Raw genomic sequence first — 17,110 nt, forward strand, 5'->3', positions numbered from 1 at the left:
AAAATAATCGAATAAGTATTAAATAAAACAAAAGAAACTCTTTAAAATCCCCGACGCTTGGCACTTGACGATAAAAAGAAGTCGTTGCCATAGCAACCCTTTTTTTGTTTACCGGTTACCCCGCAACCAAAAATGTTTACATTTCACCCCGGGTAACCATTGTTTACTGGTTGGCAAGCGCTACTGTCAAAGATTTTTTGAAGTATTTTTGTTTGAGAAGAGCAGGTGTCGATTTGTGTTTCAGAATCTATTATTTTTTACAATTATCCGCAGGTTTTATCAAAACGTGTTTGTCTAGTAGACTTTTATAATGGCTACTAAGTCGGTGGGGGAAGCCAACTCGTCAGCGACATTACAATCGTCTTCTCATACGATTGAAAGTGAGAAGAGCACAAGTGGCAGCGACAAATCAAACGAGGACAAAGTTGAACAAAAGGAAAAGGACCATGACCTTACTAAAGACAACTGTAATTATATTTGTTACTTTTGCGTAGGGTTGGGTTGGCTACTAGCCCAAACACCTTCACCAACCTGCAACGGAGCGGCAAGGAGGATTCCGATACCGACTCCGCGGGCGTGGTCGGCGATTTCCCTCATTCAGCGCTTATCGCTATCACCACTACGGTTGATATAGGCAATTCTTTCACATATAGGGAATTCTCCCAGACGACGCCCTGAGCCGAAGTTTGCGCCCAATTGGCCCCCCTTAGTCATGTTGTCTTAAATTTTCTACCAGGTGAAACCCTCAGCGTTCCCCATTTGTGCGGTCAAGTCATTGAGGCCATTTGCAGCAAATCAACAATAAGCCACATAAAAAAAGGAGCGGCAAGGTGAAGTACCTATGCTCAATACCCTTCCGGTTGATCGTGGCTACACCTGTGCTTAGAGGTGTGGGTACTAAGTCCATCATGTGATGCACCTCTGACATCCAACATCTCTACATCAGCATCATCTCTGACATCTGATATTGTCATGAGCTTATGCTATGTTGTTTTTCAGCTGCGTCTCCAATCGACCTGGAATGCCACATCCAAGCAGAGAGGATCACGAAGATCCTGGACGAGGCTCTGTACAAGACGAAGTTAGCCATCTGCTTACCGAAGATGGTGCAACACTACCGGGTACTCAGCAACCGACTGAGTCCTCAGCACATGGACGACCTGATCTTCATATTTGAACAGTATGAGAACCCACTGTTCTCTGCCAGCTTGCTCAATATGGCAGCTATGGATGATATCAAAGCTGTAAGTAATAAATAAATACATAAATACTTAACATAAGTTTAAGACTATACCCTAACGGGGTACATCAATCGCAAGATGAACTAAGTACCCACACCTCGCCGAGTTTTCTGTTAGACCAACGTGATAGGTGATGATGCCGTCTATAATGGTCGAGTCAACTGTATTAGTGAATCAATCTGCACTTAAGTTAAATAAGTCTGGTACCGGGGTACGAACTGGCGCTCCTCGTTTGAGAAGTAAACTGGTGAACCACAGGACGACAGTGACTAGCGAGAAATAAAAAGACTCATGACTATTTTCCCAAATAGTCAATGTCAGAGGTACAGCCGTCGCATGATGAACTAAGTTACCCACGTTTCCAAGAGCTTTATTAGACCGACGTAGACCGAGTATCGTGGTCTGTAATGGTCGATAGGCAACCGAGTTTGTGATTGGAGCATCGGTCATGATCCCGCTTCTGAGCGTCGATTATTAAGCATGGTCTATATTTAAAGTATCAAAGTAAGTAGTAGGTGTTGTAAGTAGTAAGTAGTAGTATTCACTAGGCACTGGGGTGGAAACTTGGAAATCGCTAGGAGCTTTCACCATGCCGAAAAGTGCGGAGCTAATGAGTTTACACTTCCAGGGTGACACCTCTCTGAAGAATCGCCTGAATCCAGAATTGGGTCATCTCTTGTATATTATGAATAGTTACCCTTCGCTGGCTGTAAATGTTGAAGAGATAATTGCACAGGTAACGGTCTTCACACTATTTGCTTTTCGAGGTATAATTTTCAAGCGTGTAAAATTTTCTAATCATGTATAAGAAGTAAAAGATCATTTCCAAGAGAGACTGATGATGCTTCTTCTGTTACAGATGAAACAAGAATATCTGGCGGAAGGAGAAGTAAGACTTTAACTGCTATTTGTGATTTGAGATGTTTAAAGAAAGAAAGTCATCAATCAATCCAACCATCATTGGATCCAACCATTAGTGTCTTTTTGGTTTTGCACAGGATAAATCCCCGATAGCATGCTTGGAGTACCTGCTGGGATTTGAGCGGTTCCGCGAGCTGATGATAAAGCAGATGGCGACCACAGCGGCCGAGGAGCTGACAGAGAAGCTCAAAGTCAAGAAGCTGGAAGACTCTAATGAGAAGCTCACGACTAGGATACACGGTGCGATACCTATTTAAAGCACAATGAATACTTACGTATCTAACTTTTTTCACGGGTGTAAAATTACCTTAGGAGGTACTTTCAACTACCTTCAGTTAAAACTGCCTTCTGTTTTATATTCTTTGTCAGCAACTAACACATAGGTAACTAATAATTTACTAATTAATCGACATCAGTGATTCCTATCGGGGTAATCAGTACAAAACACACGACAAGTTTGACGTGCCTCAGTGTTTGTTGTTGTCCGGTCTTCCTCCCCAAAAGTCTATGAATGGGAGTTAGTGTAAGTATCTATGGTTCTCTATTTTTTCCTTACATCTAAATATACAGGGTGTTAGTGACATCGTAACGAAAACTTTGAGGGATGATTCAGACCATGATTCTGAGTTGATATTAAGTGGAATTTTCCGTCGCAAAAGTATGGATAGGAAAATAATTAAAAAAAAAACAAAAAAAATTCATGATTTTTTGACAGGAAATTCCACTTGATATCAACTCAGAATCATGGTCTGAATCATCCCCTCAATATTTGTTACGGTGTCACTAACACCCATACCTACTTGTATGGCTACTGTATGTACTTGTACGGGGTGTAAGTGACATCGTAACGAATACTGAGAGGGATAATTCAGCTGATTAATCTGAGTTAATATCAAGTGGAATTTCCTGTCAAAAAATTATAGAATTGAAAATAATTTAAAAAACTAAAAAAAATACATGATTTTTGCGACGGAAAAATCCACTTGATATCGACTCAGAATCATGGTCTGAATCATCCCTCAAAGTTTTCGTTACGATGTCACTAACACCCTGTATAAAAGGAGAAACTGACTGACTGACATATCAACGCACAGCCTAAACGGCTAAACGTAGGCACTTGAAATTTGGAAGGGACGTAGCTTAGGTACCGTGGAGGTGCACTAAGAAAGGAATTCCCGAAATTCCCACGGGAACGGGAATTAGCGGGAAAATCCTTCCACGCGGACGAAGTCGCGGGCAAAAGCTAGTTATCAATGTTTTGTTCGCTACAGAGTTGACGGAGACAATAAGAACGGAGCAAGAGCACTTCGAGAAGACGATGAGCGCCAAAACGGAGCTGATAGCCAAGTTGGAACAGGAGCTGCAGTTCCTCAACCACGCGACCAGCGTCAAACTGAAGAAAAAAGTGTAGGGCTCCTGGTTTCTTTAGTTTTTTTTGGACTGGCAGTAGAAAAAAAAACTATAGAACTCGTCGAGTTGCTTATCTTTCTGGACATTTCATTGAAACCGACTTGACGTTCCTTTCATTTTTGCCATGATGGACTGGACTCGGACGATTAATGGGCAATGTGCGTTGGGGTAATCAAAATACTGAACGTTCAGCTGCTTATCTTTCCGGGCATGTCGTCAAAGGGATTGTGTCTTTTCTAACGTGATGGATAATGTCCTATCACCCGTAATACTGATCCGTTCTCCATATATCAAAAGTGGCTGCAAATTGTCTTCTGATAACCCATGGCTCTTCCCACCCCTTATTAGGATGGGACGTGACAATATGTATGTAAGTACGTAATCTACATGACTGCATTATCAACATTGCTAAGCATCGCCACCTTATAAGGATATTTTTATCTTTACGTGAGATGAACGTAATTTTTATGCGCACTTATAAGCATATTTCCAGTGTTTTCAACCGACTATAAAAAAGAAGGCGGTTTTCTTCTCTTCTTCACTCGTGTGGGTTGTGAGGTGGATTACCAACCTCATCAACCCAGGTGTCAGAGTTACTATTAAGCCGCCAAAGGCCCCTGACATGACTCATGTAACGACTACCAGTAAGTAGTAACCGGGACCAACGGTTTAAAGTGCCTGCCGAAGTACGGGTCATTTTACTTTCGGACAATCAGGTGATCAACCTGTAATGTCCTAACCAAACTATGGATTACAAAGTATTTTTTGTGATATTTTCCCACCGGGATTCGAAGCCGGGACCTCCGGATCGTGAGCCTAACGCATAACCACCGGACCACGGAGGCCGTTATTAATTTGTTTGTGTAAATTTGCATATTGTGCATATTGTGTATGTAAATATGCACGTTTTCAGCCTGGACTCAGACCGTCAAATGGTACTCATGTCGCGTACGCATGCGATTAAAAACGAGATGCTCAAAGAAGAAGAAGTCGAGACGAGAGAAGGTTACGACCATCTGCTGAACACCCATCTGATTGATGAAAAGAACCAACGAGCTCGTAGGTCAGTGTCATTATTGTGTAACAAATGGATAGACTGTCATCTATCTGATAAAAGAGTAATTATAGTGAAAACCTTATCAAGAATTGAAGTACTTTCACTGACTACTTGGTGCTTGTTGTTTGCGATTGTCCAAACGGATTTCAGGGCCGCAAAAAGGCCACATTGAAGCAATTCATCTCCAAAAGCAATATTGCTATTTGACATTTGTTGACATCGCGCTAATGTCAAATAGCAATATTGCTTTGTGGTCTTTTTGATGACGTTTGATGCGTTTTATTGGTATTTTTAAAGCGGGTTTGGAGGTAGGCAAGGTATTTGATTGCAATGTAAGTATCTACTTGTATTAAAGGTTCAAAGTGGAGACTCAACTGCTATCGTGGTTGTCGAAGTACGACAATGAAATGACGGACAAACAGTTTGAGCTGGATGAACTCGAGAGGAAATATGAAGAGGAGGTGAAGAAATGTGAGGAGCTTGAGGTAAATACTTGTATTTTCAATTTAGGCTCATCGAGATATTTAGGTTTAAATATTACGCTTGTTTCATCTTAGCTTTACTATTAGGTGACGTTGTGCGCAAGCGCGATGCTATTACAGAACACCTACTTTTAACTCTATAATTCTATAGAAATGTACATTTTCACCTTCAACGTCGAACAGGAAAGACTGGCAGAGCAAGACAAAGAATACATTCCGCTGATGAAGGAAAGAGAGGACGAGTATCATGCAGAGATGACAGCGAAGATGAACGCTTTCCTTCTAGAACACGCGGCAAAGGTCATCCAGACGGCCTGGAGAGACGTGTTGGCAAACCGCGCCGAGAAGAGAAAGGTAAGATCTGGGAAATGTTCTTATTCTATCTATCGACTATCACCGAAGGTATCATGCTGAACGCATATCGCGCGCGACGCGATAAATGAGTCACCTGTATTGGGTAACGCGGCAAATAAACAAATTCTATTGGTTAATTTATTTTGCATGTCGCGCGCTATATTCGGGTAGCATGTTACGGCTACAGGTGTCTAGTGCCTAGTAGGTGAAATTGTTGAAAAGTGCCTTTACTTGGCCAAAGCGCCTTTCGTAATTTCGGTATATTTGATCATTATAGCGACAATAATTTATCATAAGAATATCTATTTGTCTTTAAAATATTGCTAATTCTGTGTTTGTTTTCCACGCGGCAGAAAGGGAAAGGGAAAAAGGGTAAGAAGAAAGGCTAATAAAGGCTTGAGAGAAGTCTCTGCTTTTTAATTTGATCATGTTACTAATTGGTACGGTCAGGTTACGTACCTATAAAAATATGCGTAGTATGCGCGTACTTTAGAACCCTGTCACATTAACATATTTGATATTTAGCGAGACTTCGTTTCAATTCGTCAAATAAGTTGATGCGACATGATTCTAAAGTAGAAAATACATATTTTTAAACTAACCGTATCCTATTCCTGACTTTCCTATCGTCCCATCCTATCCATCCTAATCCTAACAAACGAATTCCATTTGTAGCTAAAGAAACTCTGGAAGCAAGTGAAGGCACAACGCGATGCCGCGGAAAGGAAGAAAGAGAGGGAAGAGAAAGCTGCTCAGAAGGCTGCTGCCAAGGCCGCGGCGAAGGAAAAAGCTGCTGCCAAAAAGAAGAAATAAGTCTGTTCTTCTTTGAATCGACTGTAAACAAAAAGCACCACAGGAGTAGATATTGAATGAGAAAGCGAATAATCGGGTATAGAAATGAATGTACGGTCGCGAGTACTAATATGTATACATTTTGATACCATGTCACATTAACTTTTTTGATTATGCGACAGGGTTCTTAAGTGGGTACATGATATTACTCACGACAGTTAAAGTATTTTACTATGATTCAATGTATTAATAATTCTGATTCAATTCGGAGATGCCAAAGAAAATAGTGTTGTTTACTTGACCATATATTTTATTATTCAATTTTAGCATTGTTCTATTATATTATAATATCAATAAATTTGTTATTTTTGAGAAGCGTATCTTTAATAGCAGCCGAAAAGTTTTATAATACTTCGATCAATCATAAACTTTATATAACATTTATTAATATTCAATCTTCTATGACATTTATGACTTTCAGAATCTCATATCTCTTGCTGGCAGTGTTTTCGTCTCGATCTTGTATTTTGATTACTTGTCATTGTATATCTTTTTCATACTTTTTCATCTTCCAGCACCTTGAGATGTCGGATGGCTCTGACGTCGATGAGGGTATCCGAAGAACTTTTGGTGGTTGGTACGAATGAGATTGCTCGTCTAGCTCGCTCGCCGTTCCTTAGTACTGGATTCAAGTCCTGAAAATTTATAATTATAATTATGAGTCTTTAGTTACAGTTTTATCAAAGACATTTATTTTTAGAATGATTAGCTTGGAAGGGGTCAGTTTTATTACTACTTATAATCACAATAACCTGATTCAACCCTTTTTTTTTTCGACGTGAGTTGTCGTAGATTTGCCTCGTATTTAACGGCAAGCGCAAAGCAAAGTTAAAATAATGAACGTACCCGGAATTGCACATGCAGCGCCTGCGCAGTTGTTTCAGTCTTGGCGATCTTCCGTTGTGCTGCTTTCAGTTCCGCATCCAACTTCTGCTTCTCAAGCTCTAGTTCCTTTAGACGCTTTTCAGCCTCTGGAGAAAGGAATTTATATTATTTTTACCGACTTCAAAAAAGGAGGAGATTCTCAATTCGACCGTATATTTTTTTGTAAGTGTAAGTACCTCTATTGTATTAAATATACAGTGGACTTTACAAAAAGCGTATTTAGTGGCCTTTGTGCTAAATATAAATGCCTTCGAAACAGCCGTAGGGTACAGAAGCTTCTTCGTCCATTAATAATTATCATTACAACTTTCATGTGAATTCTTCTGATAAACACTAATAATTTTTTTTATTTAGAACAACTAGTGCGTGCGTGCATTTATTACCTTTAAACTGCGCCTCTTTAGCAGCTTGAATTCTTTCAAACTCCTTACGTTTCAATCTTTCTTCTTCGAGCATTTTGTTCTGTTCTGCTTGCAGTCTTTCTAATTCTTCCCGTTTTTCCCATTCTTCAGCTAAAACCCTGTTGATAATAAAATACATTAATCATAAAATTTTACCAAAGTAACACCGCCAGCTAGCAGTCGGTCGCATTTAGTACAGTAAGTATTATTTTCTTTTTAGATTTTTGGGGCAGTATATATATAATAATATTGTCGTATTAATAAGTAATTATGATCAGTATTTAATGATTTTCAATGCACCTGGCTTGTAAAGCTCGTACGATTTCTTCGTCCCGCTTAGCTTGCGTTTCTTCTTGGAGCAGTTTCTCTAGTTCAACTTGAGCACTCTTTAGCTCTTCGAGTTTCTTGTTGTCCTGCTGTGCTATTTCTGCTAGCTCCTGTTAACGACAACAACGTAGTCAAAAAATCTCAGTCTATTTTAGAGTCTTTGATTACTTGAGTATTCGAGAATTATATTCCAAGTTACTATAAGCATATAAAGCTTTCACACGAATATGTTTCTTATCAAATTGTGTCCCGATAATAATTCGTGTCTTCCTCGAACATGGGCCACATAGCATCTATTCTTTGCCAGATCTAATTTGTTTACATTCTATACCTGTGCCTGTGCTTCAGCAGCGAGCCTCGCCCGCACCTCATGCTGCAGGCGGGCCCTCGTCTCCCGTACCTCCCGCTCCCGCCGCGCCCCCGCCCCTCGCCGCACCGCTCGTGCCCGTCGCTGGTAGCCTTCAGCCCCTCCTGACACTGCTGCCGCCTGTCGCAGAGCTGACACCCATTGGAGACGGCTCCTGTAATCATCCGTCATTTCTGTTATTTAATTTCTCTGAAGGACTAGGAGTGAAGGAATCCAATACTACATGTGGCTGCAGGCTGTGATCTGGACAAGTTTGTGACTCTATCCGAGAAGGATTAGAAACAGAAGTTGTGTCTGTTTGTTTATAAGTTAATGTATTTGTATTTCCATTGGACAGGGTACAGAATTTTTTTGTAAAAGTTTGGCAGATTTAGGATCTGCTTCACCACTCGCCAATAAACTGTCTCATAGTCCTTCTACAGGATAAGTGTTTAATAGCAGTACTATTATCTGGAGCGTAAGTTCTGGACGATACACTTAACAACAAGTGGTGAAACCGGTCCTTAATTTAGTAGTTCCAATAAAATTATTGGTTCTAAAATGCTCTTCATAACATATTCAGAAGCGAGAATACCGAATTTGAAAAATATGTTTCGAACTTACTTATGATCCTGCGTGCCAAATTCAAAGGTCCTTTCAGGCGTGATTAGCTGGAACCTTTGTATCTTCCCCTCGCCTGCAGCAGCTTCCACTGAGCAGTATTCTCCGATTGCGATTCTGCCACACTGATCCTTCTGCGACGAACTCTTGTAATAGGTCAGAGCGCACGGTTGGAGCACGCACCAGTACTCCCGCATCGTTGGGAGAAGGTAGCCTCGCTTGAGCAGGTAACCCTGGAAAATGTATTATTGTTTTGAATATAATATATAATAATTTGGTAGGTAGGGTTTTCTATCGTGTGGGTTGTGAATTCGATGACTGCCACCAATTGACATCGATTGACATTCGCAATTCGCATGCTGTTTTTAAATATTTCTGTTTTTGGCTGTTGAAACAATCGTTATCTTTATTTAAATTGTACTTGTATGACTTGAGGTGAATTGAATTTCTCGTAACGCTGTGATTTCGGTCTTTTTCTTCATTTTTTTGACAAACAATTTCTTTTAATATACTTTACTTACCTTCTTAATAATATCCTCAATGAATACATCATAGATCTCATCGACGGCTTCCACCAAAGCTTCGGCGTGCAATTGCTGATCGCCGCAGTACTTGGCTTCTAACACAGCCAGGAAGGAAGCCCACTTGAAGTGTCCGATGGAAGACCCCAGGGCTTCCCAGTCAGCCGCGTCCCAGCGAAGACCTAGACAGTGGACGAGTTGTTCTGCTACTAGACCCGCTTCTGAGGGTTGGAGGACTACCTGGAAATTAATAATACACGTTAATAGGCACCACGAAGGTATTTACTAATTTATTGCAGAAAATTGCGACTTAGATGGTTTACTACAGGGTGCAGACCTTTTCTGATTCTGTAAGGGATCAGAGGAGGATGTTGAAAAAAAAAAGCATACTGTACTCCTATGATTCGATAAAGAATATCTTAGATCCGAGACGATAACACCCAAATTATGTTTCCTAAATTGACCTGACTAGATTTCTTTCTGATTTGGTTATGTTGACGTGTTTAACCCTTACACCACACATATGGTCATTCAGCTTACAGATGTGTAGCATCTGATAAAACGTGTAGGGTACGATAGTACAACTCCTAACTACTAAACGATATTACATACGTCGATCGACCACGTCGTTAGTTGATTACTTCTGATCAACAAGTGCTACTACTGCACTCTGAACTGCAGTTTCTTTTTTATGCTCAATCATTTAATAGCATTTGCTGTAATGAATGACTGTACCCTAACCGAAGTAAGAGAGTACTTAAGTAGTTTTTTTTCATACACATACATACATACATAAACTCACGCCCGTAATCCCAAATGGGGTGGGCAGAGCCACAAGTAATCAAAGACAACTTGCAGCCACTGTTGATACGAAGTCCTAAGATGGATATGATGAACCTTATGGTGATAAGGGATCAGCCTATCGCCCATAACATTAGTCCATCATGTTAGAGGACGCAATCCCTCCAATCCCTTTTTTTTCATATTGTACTCAATTATGTTCACATGTGAACCAGATGCGTTCAGTTCGCGAAGGGTTTTATTTTGACGAAGTCAATGACTCGTCATGATGACGTATTTCGATAACAGTAGGTATTGTGTTGGTATAAGTAGTTGATTGTGTTCCAATAAACGGCGTATCCATCCCAATATACTTAAATGTCAAATAGAATACCCATGAATATGAATGAAATTGGCGCAACAGTGTTTTGTGAGCTCAACAAAGGCCGAAAATACGAACATAGCGGGAGCGTGAATTGTACCTGGCTCTCATTGAGGTCGATCACTGGTTTCACAACCCACACGAGAGACAGACAGAGGGCAGCAGTAACTGTCAGTACTATTCAGAGGTGGAGGGCAGGAGTCCTAGTACGGCTTTGACATATACTACCCTGGGCGTCATCCCACTCGCGTCAGACAGAGTACTGTGGGGCAGAAGGCAAGAGGGAAACCACTGCCCAATTTTTCCCAAAAAAGAGCATGGAGAGGAATGCTACACTGACAAGAGCGTGACGCTTAAATTACTGATGATGATCCCAGACGAGAGATTTCTTCTTTTGAAGAATAGAATATAAGTATACTTACCTTATAAATTATAAACACATAAACAGGCTTAACGACTATTAATTAATAAGTTCTAGAAGCTACGTCTAGAGATTTTACGAACCTTTGGAAGCACGGAGGACTTCCAAGGATTCAAAATCCTATGGCTGATCAGTCTCGCCATGCTATTTACTTTATAGGTTATTGTATCAATGTCAATCAACAACATAAATCTGGGCCGAATTTGACTTTTAAAGGAACCCCCTATAATAGACAAATCAACAATACTGATGATAGTTCTCCCTCACCACATAATGAGCTGAGTCATCAGCGTCCTGCACCAGGTCTGCGAGGAGGCAGAAGATCCTGAACAGCTTGAAGACGGAATTGTCGTTGAAGGTCGGCTTGTCTCGAGACAACAGGTTCTTACGGCAGACCAGCCAGCACACCTGGAAAACGTATATTCTTTATTTAACACTAGAAAAGTTATAGGAAAAATCAATATTAAAACCTTGTAAGTACCCATTTAGATATTTAATTTCATCTCCCAATCGTTATCTCGTTTTCACGGAGTCCGTTTGCCTAACCTGAACATTTGACAGGTCTAGGTTTTTACAGAAACGACTGCCTGTCAAAACTTTCAACCTCTCCGCAAATACATTTCTAAGATATATAAAATACTTTATTGCGCACAATGGACACAAGATACAGAAATAAAGACGACAGATACAGAAACGCACACCAGGCGGCCTAATTGCTCATGTATCAATTTCCTCCAGACAACCTTTGGGTACAGGAAAATTTTGTACAAATATAATAATAGTACCGAGTTAGTGCATTCTAACATAATAAAGAATTAAAATAACTACCTATATGAAACACGCACATTAAACTATCTATCTATCTGAGGTATGTAAGTCGCCTAGGTCTCTAATTTGGTTGTCAATCAATAATAACCCTGACACCAGGGTTGATGTGGTTGGTAATCTACCTCATAACCACACGATAAGATTCTTTATTCACCACGAATATTCGGCGAGTCGTTTTGCCTGCAAATGTGTAGCGGCTGCTGATACCGTCTGGTCACGATATCTACTAGTTATCTGGCCAAGTAGTGAGTGTGTGCTATCCGCTGGAAATCTACAATTAGTCACTTTAAAAATAAAAGAGGGTCTGTATGAGGAGTTATTCGTGCGTAATTGATCATTATAGATACTTTACAACAGCTGAGAACAAACTTTTCATAACACGGCAATTTTGAATTGTATATTGTTTTTTTTGTACCTATAATATACATTGTTTGCACTATCAAGGTGTTATCGGTCATAACCTACTTTAATCACTTAGGTAATTGCCATACGTAGAGTAGGTATTTTACCGATGGCTTTCACGAACTATTTTCATTCGGTTGTTAGGGATGCTACACGTACATAATACATAAACACACATTCCTAGTAACTTATTACTAACGACCTCCGTGGTCCAGTGGTTGAGCGTTGGGCTCACGATCCGGAGGTCCCGGATTCGATTCCCGGTGGGGACATATCACAAAAATTACTTTGTGATCCCTGGTTTGGTTAGGACATTACTGGGTGATCACAAGATTGTCCGAAAGTAACATGATCCGTGCTTTGGAACGCCGTGTTTGTGCTTTGCTTTTGGTGCTGATGTAAGTAAGTAGTCGTTACATGAACCATGTCAGGGATCTTTGGCGGCTCAATAGTAAAACTGACTCCAGGGTTTTTTTTATTTTATTTATTTATTTCACTCACAACAACTATCTTTACAGGATAACCCAATGCGACAGAGTTGGTGACTTATTTATACATATTTAAAATTAATCATTAATTATTTTTAACTAGCACAATATACGATTTCCTTAATTAAGTATAACAGATCACACTCATTGCTATTTTTGCGAATTCACTCTTGGAACACGAAAACAGATCCACTCTCTCGGCTATCTCGTTTACTGTGCGCAAGGTTCGAACAAATGGGTCTTTTGACAGAAGGTTGGTGCGGGCCGTCGGTACTGCCAATAGGCGCGGGCGCCGTCGCCTCCATATATACCTGTCTGGTACGCATAGCTGTAAGCGTAGTAATATTTCCGCATTATGTTGTAACCCTCTTAGCACTTTCACTATGTACTCCGTCAATGCATAATTTCTTCTTGCTTCCAGCTTATTGTATCCCACCATACCCAGAACGAATAGAGTGGGATACATGAGCAGATAAAAGGGATAAATGCCATAGAGTCTCAAGTACAGATATCGGGTGAACTTATTCTGAATACGCTCTAACATTGACTTGTATTTGTCCTCGTGAGGGGACCATATCATCGAATTATACTCCAAATGACTTCGCACTAAAGAGTCATATAACGCTTTAATTGCTTGAATGTTTGTAAATTCTCGCGTCTGTCTCAATACAAACCCTAAATTGCGGAAAGCTTTCCTACATACTTCCATGATATGCTCCTTAAAGTTCATTTCGGCGTTGAGTTTAACCCCTAAGTCTCGTACTTTGTCTACTCGCTTCATCTGCACCGCATTTATGACATATTCGTACTGCAAGGGAGAATGAGAGCGACTGAAAGTGATCACTGAACACTTAGACAAGTTAAAGTGAAGATTATTTGTATTACTCCACTCCACTACCTTACATATATCATCCTGAAGTTTTTGGCAGTCTAGGTAATTCTTTACTGGGAGAAGAAGTTTTAAGTCGTCAGCGAACAATAAACACGTTGCATGTTTGACGACCTCTGGTAGATCATTTATCATTATAATAAATTCCAGAGGCCCCAAATTGCTGCCTTGACTTACCCCAGAAAGGGTGCAATAGGGTTCAGATTCATATCCTCTGTAGTCCACGTACTGCCTTCTATCCTTCATGTAGCTTGCGAGAAATTTTAGCAGATGTGGAGTGCAACCGATATCTGCCAGCTTTTTAAGTAGAATGTCATTGTCTACCGAATCGAAAGCCTTTTTAAAATCAAAATAGGCAGCGTCTACTTGCTCCCCTGCATCCACCGCTGGTACTACGCAGCCCATGAAGTTCAGAAGATTGGTGGCTGTACTACGAGACGGCCGGAAGCCATGCTGAGCTTCTGACAATGAGCTACACATCTGTTGGTATATGCTACGATGTATAGCGGATTCAAACACCTTTGCCGGAGTCGACAAAATGGCAACCGGTCTGTACCCAGTCACATCTTTACTAGCTTTTCCTTTAGGAACTGGAATAACCCTGGTAATCTTCCAGCGAGCCGGAAAAGTTTCCTCCGCAATCAATTTATTAAAGATGTATTGCAATGGCCTAACCAATACTCTACGACAATCTTTGAATAGAAACGCTGGTAATCCATCCGGCCCAGTTGATTGTTTTGGTTTTAAACGTTGATGAGGGTGGTACTCCACCTCACAACCCACACGATAGAAGAAGAGTACCTACTGCGAGTATTGGGGTAGGCAGAGTCACAAGTAATTAGACGACGATTTGCAGCCACTCTTGATACGAAGGCCTAAGATGGATACGTGGATCGGTATCTTCCATCATTTTTTTTAAATAAAATAGGCTCCCGTTTGACCACAATCTCACCTGATGGTAAGTGATGATGTGGTCTAGGATGGATCACGCTTACTTATCAAATGCCTATCCACTCTAGCCTTGAAGACTCCCAGATTATAACGAGTTGGAAAAACAGACGACTGCAGACAGTTCCAGTCCTTTGCTGTTTTAGAAAGGACCCATACGAATCAAGTCTAAACTATGTTCGGGGGGGGGGGGGGAGGTAAACCTAGCTCAGCCGCTGGTGGGGAGCGGGGAGTTACCGTTCTATACGTATTATTATTCCTTATTCTATATCTATACCTCCAAACTCCGTGTGTGGGAGTGAGACGGCTTATAGACTGAAGTTATAAGATAATATAGATAAATAGAGTTATTGCTCTAAGCTCGCTCCAAGTTTGTATTGATGCGGGGCGGAAAATGACTCTTCTAATCGTAGTATTATTGTTGGAGTTTATTTATGCTTATGGATATTATTTATTATTATATTTGTTTAAGGTATTTTGTCTATGCCAGAAGGTAGATTTTTTGTCATCTAACGTAACTGAGTTGGCTAAGGTGTCTGTTTCGATATGGTATTCAAATAACGCAGTCAAGCAGAAACACCTGACACCACGTTTCCATACGACGCAAAAAAAACAAACCTTTTTTTTTTTTTTTTTTTTTTTTTTGACGTGACTTATTGTAGATTTGCCGCAGATGGCATTAACTACTTGGCCGGACAAATGGGGAGCGCTGAAGGCTCTCACCCGGTACAACGTTTAAGACGACAGGCCTGAGGGTGCCCAGTTGGGCGCGAACCTCGGCTCAGGGCGTCGTCTGAGAGGAAAAATATTTGAAAGAATTAATCGACCCTAGTGGGTCGATAGCGATAAGCGCTGAATGAGGGAAATCGTCGACCACGCCGGCGGGGTCGGTATCGGGGACCTGAAGTGTTTGGTGTCGCGAGCTGATTGGCTGCCTCTATGGCTAGAGTAATCGGGTCGTCGGGATCGTATATTACGTCCTTCGGACGCCGATACTTTTCAGTACCGTCCCTAAGCGGAATGTACTCGGAAGCCGCAACTACCAGGGGATTTGGGTGGTGCGGAGCAGAATCGAAAAAACGTTTGGAAGCTAATTTGAGCCATTGGGCAATGGTTGGCAGACCTAGGTCAATGTGCAGATTTTCATTGCGAAGGAACCACGGAGCTCCCGTGGCTTTCCGCATGAAACGATTTTGTATTACCTGTAGACGGTGAATTTGAGAGGGGCTCGCGTGAGCGAAAACTACCCCTGCATAGGTCATGATCGGACGGATGCAAGTCGTGTAGATTTTCACCTTATTCCTAAGGGACAATTTACTTCGCTTGTTAAGGAGACAATGAAGACGGCCCATTACAAACGCGGCGCGATCGCGCACTCGTTTGATATGGGCCTTGAAAGTAAGACGTCTATCTAAGACTACGCCGAGATATTTGACTTGCTCCTCCCAAGGGATCGGCTTGCCAAACATCGTGATGACTTTAAGTTGACGGCGTGACCGTGGCGTGTTATAATAGCCCTTTGAAAAGTACACCGCTGCACTTTTCTCCGGGTTTACCTCGATTCTCCATTTGCGAAACCACTTGCCCAAGGCATTGGCCGCGCGTTGGAGGATTCCGGTCATCATAACTCGACCACGGCACGAAGAATAGATGGCTGTATCATCCGCAAATAAAGCTAATTCGGTATTAGGGGATTTGGGAATGTCACTAGTATACAATGAAAATAGTAAAGGGGAGAGGACGGAGCCTTGTGGGACTCCGGCATGTATCGGGTGCGGTGACGAGAGCGTCCCTTCCACGCGGTAGCGAAAGGTTCGGTTTGAGAGGAAGTCTCGTATGATGTGCACGAGACGGTCTGGCACTCCCAGTGAATAAAGCTTGTAGATCAAGCCGTTGTGCCAGACTTTGTCGAACGCTTTCGCCACATCGAAGAAGAGCGCTCCCGTAGCGACAGGTTTTTTTAAGTTTAATCTACTGGAGATATGTTCAACAATACGGTGCACTTGTTGAACGCAGGAGTGTTTGGTTCTAAAACCAAACTGCTCTGGTGGAATAAGACTATTGGATTCGGCGTAGTCCCGTAATCTAGCAAATATGAGCCGCTCATAAACCTTCCCCATGGAATTGAGGAGACTTATGGGGCGGTAACTCGAAGGTTCGTTTTTAGGTTTCCCAGGCTTTGGTATACCAATTACAATTGCTTCTTTCCACTGCTGTGGAAAGACGCAGTTGCTCAAGGCGACGTTGAATATTGCCGTTAGTAAGCAGATGAGGGGAGCACCGAAGTTTTTAAGGACACGATTCGTGATACCGTCTGAGCCAGGGGCTTTTCGGGTATGAAATCTTTTGATAATACCTAGGACCTCTTCCTCAGTTACCTGTGGAAGAGGAGGATCGGTGGGAGGTACAGAAGCCCTACGCTGAACTTCAGAGTTCACCGTCGAGAGGTGCCTACGATCGATAGGGAGAGTGCTGGGCGAGCATTGGGCTTCGAGACTGTCGGCAAGGCATTCGGCTTTTTCGTCATCGTCGAAAGCGGGGGGTTGGTTAGGCC

General features: G+C 41.5%; 2 protein-coding genes across 2 annotated transcripts in view; one reads left to right on the top strand and one right to left on the bottom strand.

The window, feature by feature from the left end:
* Positions 1-310: 310 nt before the first annotated feature.
* Positions 311-6,393, top strand: LOC126372023 (dynein regulatory complex protein 10-like). The gene is made up of 9 exons (XM_050017522.1): positions 311-467; positions 1,000-1,244; positions 1,870-1,977; positions 2,219-2,402; positions 3,434-3,569; positions 4,486-4,635; positions 4,985-5,114; positions 5,295-5,465; positions 6,141-6,393. The coding sequence occupies exons 1-9, from the start codon at positions 311-313 to the stop codon at positions 6,276-6,278; spliced, it is 1,419 nt and encodes a 472-aa protein (XP_049873479.1). The 3' UTR covers positions 6,279-6,393.
* A 166-nt stretch (positions 6,394-6,559) lies between these two features.
* Positions 6,560-17,110, bottom strand: part of LOC126372139 (differentially expressed in FDCP 6-like) — a 40,423-nt gene continuing 29,872 nt past the window's right edge. The window contains exons 3-10 of the mRNA XM_050017743.1: positions 11,269-11,409; positions 9,419-9,658; positions 8,901-9,130; positions 8,262-8,451; positions 7,904-8,040; positions 7,586-7,722; positions 7,164-7,288; positions 6,560-6,952 (exon numbers count right to left, since the gene is read on the bottom strand). Coding sequence (XP_049873700.1) covers positions 6,812-6,952; positions 7,164-7,288; positions 7,586-7,722; positions 7,904-8,040; positions 8,262-8,451; positions 8,901-9,130; positions 9,419-9,658; positions 11,269-11,409 — 1,341 coding nt within the window. The 3' untranslated portion in view covers positions 6,560-6,811. The remainder of the gene's footprint in view (positions 6,953-7,163; positions 7,289-7,585; positions 7,723-7,903; positions 8,041-8,261; positions 8,452-8,900; positions 9,131-9,418; positions 9,659-11,268; positions 11,410-17,110) is intronic.

The sequence above is a fragment of the Pectinophora gossypiella genome, chromosome 13 (assembly GCF_024362695.1).
Source record: "Pectinophora gossypiella chromosome 13, ilPecGoss1.1, whole genome shotgun sequence".
NCBI classification, from domain to species: domain Eukaryota; kingdom Metazoa; phylum Arthropoda; class Insecta; order Lepidoptera; family Gelechiidae; genus Pectinophora; species Pectinophora gossypiella.